The 12,179-nt window shown below is 41.1% G+C and overlaps 1 protein-coding gene across 3 annotated transcripts in view; it reads right to left on the bottom strand.

Moving 5' to 3' along the window:
- Positions 1-6,674: 6,674 nt before the first annotated feature.
- The window catches only part of GRID1 (glutamate ionotropic receptor delta type subunit 1), a 668,524-nt gene continuing 663,019 nt past the window's right edge, over positions 6,675-12,179 (bottom strand). For all 3 annotated transcript variants that reach the window (XM_033148827.1, XM_033148826.1, XM_033148829.1), the window contains one exon: positions 6,675-7,397. In XM_033148827.1, coding sequence (XP_033004718.1) covers positions 6,969-7,397 — 429 coding nt within the window. In that variant the 3' untranslated portion in view covers positions 6,675-6,968. The remainder of the gene's footprint in view (positions 7,398-12,179) is intronic.

Genomic DNA, 12,179 nt, shown 5'->3' with positions numbered 1-12,179 from the left:
ACCAGAATATAATGATATTTATGACAGAATGTTGGCCCTTCATTGTACCCATTTTAATGAGTAATGGAATTACAGCCATTACCCTGAATAGCCTGTGTTTGAGGAATCCAGATTAGAGGAATAGAGCAACTTGCTCTACTTAAGGAACACCTAGATATCTTGATGCTGCAGGGAATATATGAAAAAATATTTTTTAAAAATCTAATTGGTTCTCTGATCGGGATTTTCTTTGGTGTAGGAAGATGTGTTTCTTTCCACAAATCTCCCTTTTGTGAAATCAGCAGTAGTTGGCTTCTCTCCCTTTGTCATCACAATAGGCTTCCTTTCATTGTAGGCTGAGCTTCCTGCAGCAGAGAGTCTGTTCCCTATGAGATTTGGAAGAGCAGGTGTCTTAATCATGCATAGAGCTTGTAAGAGAAGAGGAGCGCTCTCTGTTGCAGAAATGCAGCTTCCAACTTGTGGAGAGCTGTAGCAGTAGTGAAAGGGGGAGCGCAACCCTGTTCCTCTTACTTGATCCCTCGGTGGCCTTTGATACCATTGACCATGGTATCCTCCTGGATTGACTGTGGGATGGGTATCAGTCACTGTATGATAGGGGTTCCATTCCTACTGGTGTGGTTCAGTCCAGTGTTGGGGAAGTGCTCTTCAATCCATGGGACTTGTGTAATGGGGGCACTATTTTGTCCGTGATGATAATTAACATCTGTATGAAGTTGTTGGGAATGTTTATGGATGGTGTATTAGGTAAAGGGGGTCTGTTGAAGCCAAACTGTGTAGTATTACATTGAAGGAGTTGTAGCCCATTACCAGCTGGTAGAAAAATTCTCTGACTGTAGATGCTGTTGTGAATGAAAAGGACCACAGAGCCTTGGGATGCCTTTCAAGGGGTCTCAGAATTGAAAGGTTGGTTTTCTTTAAGTTGAATGCCCTTGCATTTGCTTTTCAGTCAAGCTACTTAATATGAATGGTACCAAACCTTTAAAATTTGCTTTAAATTGATGATGATGATGATAATGATGATAGTAATAATTTATTTGTACGCTGCCCGTCTGGCTGGGTCTCCCAGCCACTCTGGGCGGCTTCCAACAAACACTAAAATACATTAAAATATCACAGATTAAAAACTTCTCTAAACAGGGCTGCCTTCAGGTATTTTCTAAATGTCAGGTAGTTGTTTATCTCTTTGACCTCTGATGGGAGGGCATTCCACAGGGCGGGCGCCACTACCGAGAAGGTCCTCTGCCTGGTTCCCTGTAGCTTTGCTTCTCGCAGTGAGGGAAAGGGGATGAAATTGAGATGAAATTTTGGAGTTCTGCTGAATTCAAAGGATTGAAATGAAATATGTGAAAAGGGACAATTTAGAGGGCTAAAGATGTGTTCGCACCTTTGTGGCCCCATTCTCTTGCAGTGAAAATGGGGAGGCTCTTCCTGGTGGCTTCAGGGGTGGGCTGATGAAAATCAATTTCATGATCAGAGGAGAATTTGCTTTTCATGCAGACAACAGCTTTTCCCGTCACAATTGCTCCTAGGATTGGGACTCAAGCATAATGAAGTGCCATTTTCAGCGGCATTCTGTCTCCAAGGCTTGAAACTGTGACCACCTCCCCGCACTACCCCACATAAAAGAATGTAATATAAATGAAATAAAAACCCCAGCCACCAAATATTATGGCAAGACAAACCTCTGCCCCTCCCTCAACCCAAAGACTTTCTTCTATCTTTGGGGGCCACTTTGGCTCCACCCCCACAAAATTTCCCTTCAGTAACATGGCCAAATGATTAGGCCTAGCTCTGTTAAAAATAAATATGATTTAATCTTGTGGTGTGTTTTATTCCTTGAAATTTCAAACTGTTTTAAAATTCATAGGAGATTTATTGGCAGTCTACATGTAAAAGAATCTGCTTGGTAAAGTAGCAAGATTTCAAATACTAACAAATGTCAGTATAGTTGTCACTTGAAGAGATAGACTTTGCTATGGAGATGATGACAGTGTTTCTGCCTTCTCTGACTATCATCGTCCTATAATAGCCACAAACGCAGATCTATGACCTTTGCCATGCTGGCCTTCTGTATCTTCCTCATGTCCAGTCTGAAGCTCCTTAGTAATATCACACGTGGTCCTGTTCTTCCATTCTTTTCCTGAAGGACACACTAGTATTCACATAAGGCCAGGAAACGTTTTACAGCAAGCAATTTTTGAACACATTCTCAAACAGAGCAGATTATCTGAGCCTCTGTAGAATCATTTGGAACAATTAAATACTACATATGAATATTGCAATGGGGTGACTGAGGAACATCACCCCATAGCTTTTTTCCAACACTCATCTAAATCCATCTTTTGTTTCACTGTCTCCAGGGTTGAAACAACCATCTGTTGAGGCATTGAATGATTGTTTTGAGGACTGCAAAGGGGAAACAAAGTAAACCAAATCTGTACCAAGTAGCACAGGGCCAATTAAAAAAACCCAAAGCAAATAAATAAATAGAGGTGAGAATATTTCTGTATTTTCCAAAAAAAATAAAATCAGCATTTATTTCTATTCCACATTTCCACTTTCCCCCTAGGTAAATATAATAATAATAATAATAATAATAATAATAATAATAATAATAATAATAATTAATAATATACCCCACCCATCTGGCTGGGTTTTCCCAGCCACTCTGGGCGGCTCCCAACAAAATATTAAGAACATCAAACATTAAAAACTTCCCTATACAGGGCTGCCTTCAGATGTCTTCTAAAAGTCAGAGAGTTGTTTATTTCCTTGACATCTGAAGGGAGGGTGTTCCACAGGGCAGGCACCACTACTGAGAAGGCCCTATGCCTGGTTCCCTGTAACTTGGCTTCTCGCAGTGAGGGAACCGCCAGAAGGGCCTTGCTGCTGGATCTCAGTGTCCGGGCAGAACGATGGGGGTGGAGGTGCTCCTTCAGGTATATAGAACCGAGGCCGTTTAGGGCTTTTAAGTGTTTTGAATGCCTTGCTTCAGATTATAATATCCGGAAACAGGATCTATATTTCTTTGTTCATCTGAGGTAGCTTTCCATGAAGCCAATGCCGTTTAGTATCTGAAGATCCTACATGACCTATAACTAAATTGCTGAATGCATGCCAGCATTCTTTATTTTAAAACAATAAACTGCAGATTGTGAAGCAAATTCATGATTATTATTTTTTTAAAAAGTTTTTCAATTAACTTGCACCAATTGCCCTGGCTTCCCACTCATTGCAAGGGAGGCTTTGTAGCTCATTAGCAGAACTCACACTTCACATATAATAAGGTCCCGGGGGCAACATGTAAATGGCATATACATTTAAACACTTTCAGGTACCAAGCAGAGATTCCATACCTACCAAGCGTCACGGGAGGGAAATGGAACATCTCAATTTTTGGCATGAGATTGCAATGGCCATTTGGGGTGCCACGATCTCACATGCGCCATGGCAAGTCACTTGATCCATGCTGCAATCTTGCCCTGAAAAAAGCATGAAATCATGGTGTAGGTCATGTGACTCCCCCTGGAGCACATCCTGGTTTTTGATCTGAAAAGTATGGGATTCTGGGACAGAGGACAATACTGGGCTCAACGAAGCAACAGTCTGAGGCAATCTAGTTCTTCATTCAGCAGTCCTGGTGATCATAAGAGTCAGACCCACTCTCCTGATCTATTGTCAAATGCTGGGTAAAAGACAGTGATGTTTAGATCTAATTGTATAGGCAAGCTGGCCCCGTACACTAAGGCTGCCTAATGGAAAGTTAATTGCAGAGCAGTGGAAAGGCATATAATGTTGAATGAGCTAGAAACAGTGGCAGATATATAGGTGTCAGGCAGCTATGCTGGGGCTGCAGAGTTAGGCAATTGGTGACGTGTCTCATGCAGATGTGAATCAACCAGGGAGTGGTGACCGGAAAAAAAAGATTGAAGGCATTGAAATTTCTAAGAGTGACTTATTATATTGGCAAATTGCTGAAAAAGCAATGCTTTTGTAGTCCTCTCCCCCCCCCCTATGTTTCTTCAAGTAACTATGCAAGGCAATATAAGAGGCAACCAATGAAACCTTTATTTATCCAAAAGTACAACTCAAGACTCTTATGCTGACTAATTATTTAAAGGGATCTAATAGGCATATCTGCTTTTGATCAGTCGCATGTTTCCCCACAAAACACACACCCTCCATTAACATAGGTAGTGATTTTGTTGCACCAGACCACGTTTGCCTGCATTTTCCACCTAGTGGTGCTCTGCTAGGAACCAGACCTGGCTGTTTATGAAAAGAACAAGTTGAGTGAGAGCAATTTCTGTGTTATTCAAATCCTCAGATCTGATGCTTGCCGAGCTGCAAATGGAAAGACGGCAAAATAACACAAGTCAACCAACTCAATGTGTACATTTGAGATGATAATGATGGTAGGGGTTTTTAAAATCCATATTCAATTTTGCTGATAATTTCCCCACCAAAAGAAATCATAACTTCTGCAACTGCTAATACATAGGCTAAAGGCGTAACAACTTTAGTGGGTCATTAGAAACCATAGGTGGGATCCAAAGACACATGATTGAAGCTCCTGCCCACATTCTGGGGCTTTGGGGCATTCTCTGATTCCATTCTGGAGCACCTTGAGTCCACCCAAACAGCCACCCTTGAAAGCCAGGGGCTTTTCCAGAGCAGCCTCTGATTCAGGACAAGGAGCTAAAGTTGGACACTAGTGTATGTACCAAAGTTCTTGGTTGCATGCATTGGGTTCTTGGGAGACCAGACCAGCAGAATTAGAAACATATTAATCTGGTGGAAATCTTTACGATGCAAGAGCCAATTACCTTGGCCCAGTAAGTCCAGATAGACCCCAGTAAGTCCAGATAGACACCTTGTTCCAGACTACAGATGTGTGTGGTGGAACATGTTTGAATGTTCACCCCAAGGGCGGAAAGCTGTCTGCATAGAAAATCAGTACATCAAGAGAGAGGCCAGATCAGGTCTCTTGTCCCTGGTTTTCTATTTGAAATGGTTTATTTCTTCTTTTCCTTTTCAAGCTGGAGGAGCACTCAGTCATACAAATCCCCTATCTGTAGTCTGAAATGGTGCTGTCTAGGAAGAGCTATTACACGATTCTCAATTTGTGTACTGCAGGCCACTGAAGTGGAAATAATGGAAATGTGCAGTACAACCGAAGGGGTTCAGGAAGTCTTCTCATCCTGTTGCTCCATGTGCAAACCAGAGAGCTCTGGATTAATGGCAAGGTCACAATATTCAATGAAAAAAACACATGGTAAAATTAAAGGTGGGGTTGCCATATGTCTGAGAAAAACCGGACATGTGCTCTTTTTGGGGGACCACCATGCTCACCTAGGCAGATTTTAAAGGAAATGTCTGGGTTTTGGAAGGTTTTTTGGGCTCGGACTTGGGCTCAGGCTCAGGTAGCTTGGGCTAGGGCTTGCCAGCCAGGGAGACAGGCATGCAGGCATGGTGGAGGCCCCTTGTGCCTCTGTCCCCTGCTCAGGCTGTCCTATTTTTTGTTCAAGATATGGCAACCCTAATTGAAGGTGATGACCAAAAACAACTGCCTGAATTTGTGAGATGGGGCAGAGAAACATACAGCATGATGGTATTACAACAAAGGCAAGCCTACCTGAATGTTAGAGGAAGAAAGGGATAACCTGACACAGGACTGCCTAGCTGAATGCCATGCCTAGTCTAAACCACAGAGGAAAATGGAAAACAAAACAGAAGCTGCAATTCCTAATTACCAGATTAGACATGTCGTTTAGAACTAGGCTGTTAACAGAGAATGTTGCGGTCCCCAAAACGTAACAGAAACAAAAACACCAGCGGATTCTAATTGGGCACTGAAGCATGATCACATGCTCCCTGTCAAAGCAACAGATAATACTCCATTAAGTCATAGATCCACCCAATGTGCAACAAAGGCACATGCATACAAAAGAGCCAAACTGCTAAGCAAAGGCTGGCAATGAATCTGCAAAACTGTAGAACACATATGCATATGTCAGTCTGACCCAACAGACTTTCGCAGACATCTACCTGCATTGGGAAGCCTGCACACAAACAGGTGATTATGGTGCCACTTTACTTCATCTCCAGTGCAGCTGCAGGGGCTGCAAAGATAGGGCCTAAGTACAAAAGCTGGGAATGTTTCCCATCAGGAGGCACATCAGGGTTCTGGATTTTGTTCCCCTCTGCCAAATTCCTATAGGTGCAAATGCTGTCCTTCAAACTGGATCGAGATACTATCTTACCTTTCTTCAAACACAAAGTTGGATGGGGCCTTGCATATATATATATATATATATATATATATATATATATATATATATATATATATATATATATATATATATATATTATGATGAACATACTTTTGCAGAAGCTGCACATACAACACAAAGCAGTAAAGAACGACCATTTCATCCTTGTCATGAGAAAGGAGTCCTTAATTTATTGTCTGCACAATTCTAGTGGCATTTCAGGCTTTGTTTCATGTGTCTGCACCATTAAATTTCCTAGGAGGACTGTGTTTTTTAATAAAACAGCAGAATCTGGGGCAAAATAAATGAACAGAATGGCGAGGCTGGGTTTCCAGCAAGAAATAGCTTTTTCTGCTTTGAAAGTTGGAAATTAGAATGTGAACAAAAAAAAGGGAGTACCAGTTAAAATCTGGAGAAATATTTTACTGCCCTCAGTCCCAGTAACAGGTCTTCTTTGGCACTTGAGAATGGTCACAAGTAGTTTGCCTTTTTTTTATTCATAGAGAACAAAATTTACAAAGTCATTCATACATTTTTCTTTTTTTCTTTTGTTTGTTTTTTACTGACTTTGAAAATTGGGAATATTCAAAATACACTTTTTACCCCACTTCATTCTTTCATTATTTACAGATATGTACAAGAAAAATGTAAGTGTTCTTTTTTAATTGTATTAAAAATCTTTGCTGGTCGATTTCATTATATGGATGTTCCATGGGACGACTCCATGGCTTCTGGAATGACTCCCCCCGGCACAGACTGAAAGGACATTGGGATGGGGGTTTTCACAGGGCTCTGACGAAATAGTCCTCCGTTTGGTGATCTGTGTTTACACTGTATAGAGGGCATGGTAGCTGAGCTGCTCAGAGGCAGCGGCAGGTTGCTACCAGAGGCACCTGTGAGTGTCCTGCTGGCACCATGAGTTGTCTGTTCTGGTAAAAAGGAGGTGACAGAAAGTTGTGTGTTCTGGTATTCACGGACAGGCTCTAGGGTCTGACTGGGCGGCATGCCCCCAATCTCCAAGGCTGAGATTTCGATGGATGCTGGGGAGAGTTGCTTGTGAGCTAAATCTTCATCGATTAAACTGTTCATACGTCTGTGGACCTGTTCCAGGTTCACTTCTTTATCCTATGAGAGAAGAGAAAAAAGTTTATTAATCCTGAAGTATTGGGGAGGCTCTATTCCCATCCAAAGAGAAAGTGGTGACAAGGTTTTTCTAGTTCCCATGTAATTTGTCCTTCTCCCCACAGTAAAGCCTAAATGCATGTCTTTGTGGCCTCTGGGTCTAGGCTGCTATTATGGAGTCTCCTTTGACTATCTTTGCTGATTTAGATCAGCCTTCCATAACTTGTGACCTATCCAATTAACTCACCAGCCACGTATGGTGTGCAACTAGCTATTTAATAAACCTCTTGTTGTTGGTGGTTGTAAAATACCTGGTAGTATATGACCAGTGGTTTGGGTGTGCTTGATGAGTCACAGGTTGTGAGGATGGTAGCCCAACATGGTAGCCCAAGCCTTGACAAATGGCAGATCATTTTATCACCCTAACTGTTGATTTCCATAGCATTACAGGCAGAAATCCTTTCGCCTTTAGGTCATTTGATCCTTGCATGGCTAAAACAAAAGCAAATTTCTCTGATATTTCATGGTGTGGACTCTTAAGACCAACTCAGTGCCCTTTGATTATATTGTTGCACACCATCACAAGTCTGATTTATTTCACGTACCCGCACTGAGAAACCACAACTGGCAGTGGATTCTCAGCGCACACAACAGATTCTTGATGTACACAGCAACAGATAATGCTCTTTTACTCATGATAATGTTTCCTCCATTGTTTATGCGAAATGTCGTGCGTGAAGTGGCCCTGGGTATGTAAGGGGATAGATGCCAGGATTGTAGTGGTGGGGCAAATAATTTAGCCATCAGCTTGACAGAGGACCAGCAAAGATGAACTTAACTGCAATCTGTGCAAGACATGGCCTGTTGTGGACAGAAGTTGATACAGAAAGAAAACACTGGGTATTGGAGATGACGGAGGAGAGGAGCAGCACAAACATTTGTTAAATGTTTGGATATGGATTATGACTATAAATTCAGCATCAGAAAAAAGTAATAAAGCCTACTGTGAATACAAGTAATAGTGTGCCTCAATTTGCACCAGATACCCAGGCACTTGCCCCATGCACTATCCAAATCACCATGCTTTATAGGAAAGTCATACAAACCAAGAGCCAATGCAAGCTAGAGGGACATTTCTTCCTGACAGATATTGCTCAGCTGATTAACAAATGTTCAGGAAGCCAGAGGGCAAATAGTTGTGCTAACATTTATAGTTTCAGCTATGTACAGTATAATATTTTCATGGCCCACCACAGAGTTTCCCACTGTTCCAGCCCACTAATGTCTGTAGATAGGAAACAACATGGGACAAGATAATGATCTGGGTGCTCCCAACATGAAGTCTTTCTGCCCCTGTGGAAAGTCAGTAGTGGCACAAGAAGCAATTGTGCTATGAACCATCTCTGTGCACAGAGACATGACGGGAGTAAAGTAGGATAGAGTAGTGAAAATCATGCCACCCCTTAAGTGTCATCCAAGCTTGAAGCAGTTGCAGGTAAATAAGAGAAACTTATCAACAGAAATGGTCTGCAAAGCCAGCTCCTTAATGAATAATTGTGTGCATCTTTCAAAAAGATTCTTCCTATGACAGTACATCAAAAGTATTTTGAGCTGTGAGCCAATTATGTTTATCTACAACAAACAAGAGTTGTGAGAGACACCAACATTGACATCTATACTAGGAAGTCTTTTTGGAAAAAGCTAATTGAATAGAAACTAGAATATTTCATTTGCATATCAAGGCAACATGGCCAGTTGGAGGTGGAAATTTTGCCACTAATATTTATTCAGAAAAACTGGCATTACTCAAAGAATTGTGGCAACCATATTGGGATTTTATGGGTAGGGAGAGGCAGAGATCTGGCAGTGAGCAAGTGTAAAGAAAAAGTCAGAGTGACCTTTTTTTTCTAGCCGGTTGAGTGAATTTTTTCTAGCCGGTTGAGTGAGAAAAGGTGATGCAGGTAATGCAGAAATGCATCTACATAATATATGGAAAGTGAAGAAAAATAAATTGATATGAAAACAGTGGTATAACGTATATACTTACTGTTCACTGTAACGATACTGTCATCAATTTAATATGAAGTGAAAAACTTAGAATAATTTGCCTTGGTGGAAAGCACTCCCACTTTTAAAAGCTGGGGCACTTAGTTTTGGCTGATCCCCCTATCCACTCAAAGCCTCCTATCTCCCATGGCACAATGGAACAGTGTGTTTGGCTGTTAACCAGAAGGCTGGTGGTTCAAGGCCACCCAGGGACAGCTAATGGCAGGATTCCAGCATTGCAGCAGGTTGGACTATATGGCCCTGGGGATCCCTTCCAAATCTACAGTTCTCTGATCCCCAAAAGTTGCATCTGAGAGTTGGGAGACTCTCTGGAACAGATTGAGATATGATGTCAAGGTGGCTATCCTGACTTTTGTAAGCAGAAGCAGTTTCTGCTAAGTCATTCACAACTGGAAGCAAGCCAATGTCTTGTTCCAAAAATCTCACATTGAGGGTGAACATAAATGACTATTGGTCAAGTGGTATCTTACCATGGTGTGCATTTAACCACTTGGTATGATGGTAATCCATGTGACATGAATAATTGTACTTCTAGTTTAAAAACTGAGGGTGTCAGTCATGTTTCCAAGAACATGGCAGCTTGAAACCTGACGAAAGGCACCCCACGCTTATAATGTATAACCCATAAGGGAATAATTTTTTTAAATCTGCATTGACTCCCTCCATTAATACATTCCAATTTGTCTAGTCCATTTGCAAGGCCATAATTCCAATTCATTCTGTCAGAATTTGAGTAGCAGAGGTTTAGTTAATCGCCTGCCAAAGGGAAGAAATGGGAGTAACACATGTATTTTGTTGTGATTTTAAAGTAACTGCTATGCACTGTTAAGCTAAATAGATGAATAAACAGTTGGCTTTTAATATACATTAATTTGCACCCTCATTAGTCAAGGTTTTCAATACTTAGCAAGGTGTAATCACTGCACATAGATACATGTGGAAAACAAGACTCAGTGGTGTACATTAATTTAGCACTGTCAACTGACCTAGTCAAACATCACTTAATGCTACATAAAATTTGCTGACTGCATTTAGAATGCAGTTTTGCTGGGCTTAGTTTGGCAATTACAGGCACTTATTAAATCAGACTGGAGCTATATTCCAGATCTCTTCTATGTTATGAAGTGATCAAACCTGTTCCAGAAACTACAGGGACCCCCCAGCTGACAAAGGATTAAGGCAAGTTAAGCAGACGAATGATGAGACAGTATATAGCATCCATTTGTTTATTTATTTAACTATTTCATATCTCAGACTTTTAGCTTAGCCTGGACAAGTGAATACTAAGAGGTGATATTATTGCCATCTACAAATATCTGAAGGGCTGTCACATGGAAGATAGAGCAAGCTTTTTTGGTGCTCTTCCGGAGGACATGAACCGATGGATTCAAATTACAAGGAAAGATATTCCGAGTAAACATTAGGAAGAACTTTCTGGTGGTAGTGGAAAGTTGAGAGTGGAATGGACTGTCTCAGAAGGTAGTGGGCTCTCTTTGAGGTTTTTAATCAGAGGTTGGATGGCCATTTGGCAGGGATTTTTAGCTGTGATTCTTGAACTGCAGGGTGTTAGACTAAATGACCCTTGGGGTCCCTTCCAAGTCTATGATTCTACGGATACAAATCTAACCAGTGGGGGGCTGGAAGCAAAATTGAAGTTGCTAGGCAAGCTGTTGGAAGCCAGGACCTCCATGATAGCTTTCTCAGGAATGCTACCACTTCCATGTGCAGAGACAGCCAGGCAGCTTTAGCTGTGTAGCCTCCATGTGTGAATCAGATACTGGTGTCAGAAGGAGGTGTTGGATTTGTTAGGCACTGGGGAATATTTTGAGACAAGCCAGGCCTGGACAAGAGGGATAGACTCTGTTTGAATCAAGATGGAACCAGACAGTTGTCACTCCATATCAAAAAGGTGGCAGAGCAGCCTTTGAGCTGATGGGGGGAACCATCAGGAGCTGAGTCAAGTCATATTGATATATTTGCATTAATTAATCTACGCCCATACTATCATTTACTCCATGTTAATGACAGACCCAACAGTTCACATGTGGATAGTCTTTAGCCCCCTTCTTCTTCCAGATCCATTGTGAGACTAAACATTAAAAAATGTAAATATCTGAAGAAGTTTATTAACATACTCAGAAGCAAGTGCAAGGCAAGCTATTTTCTGAGTAAATTAGTATAGCTTGGAGAAGAAAAGAACAATTGACAAGGTAATAATTGGATGGGAGGTAGTGATCCTCAAACCACAGCCATTAGTTTGCTGGAAAGTAGAGTGTAAATGTAAAGGAAGTTGGAATAAGCAACTAGGTTAACCCAAGCTAAGGTAGCAAGACAAAATGTCTGAGTTTGAAAGAAATGATGATTCAAAATAAAATTAAGAAAGAAGCATTAACCAAAATGGGGAAAGAGTGTTATGGGTGAACAAAATTGCTATTAGGCAAGTGAGTTAATATTTGTTGTACGCTGGCATATTATTGGCAAGAAAGCTTCTGCTCAAATGGTTTAACTATCTTATATGGATTTATTTTTATGCAACAATGGAAATCTAAACACGTATAGGAATTTCTAGATATATATATTATTTCACTACTTCTTGCAAGATTTGAACCAGGTCTGAGAGAGACTGTGAAAAGGGTCTCTTTAGCCAATGAGTCTGTCATTTTTAGGTGTAAGGTCTGAGAGGACATAATGGTTACTAGACCTTTGGTTTACACAAAC

This window comes from Lacerta agilis, chromosome 5 (assembly GCF_009819535.1).
Source record: "Lacerta agilis isolate rLacAgi1 chromosome 5, rLacAgi1.pri, whole genome shotgun sequence".
Lineage (NCBI taxonomy): Eukaryota > Metazoa > Chordata > Lepidosauria > Squamata > Lacertidae > Lacerta > Lacerta agilis.
Note: the sequence above shows the minus strand (reverse complement) of the source record. Positions and strands in the feature narration are given on the sequence as shown.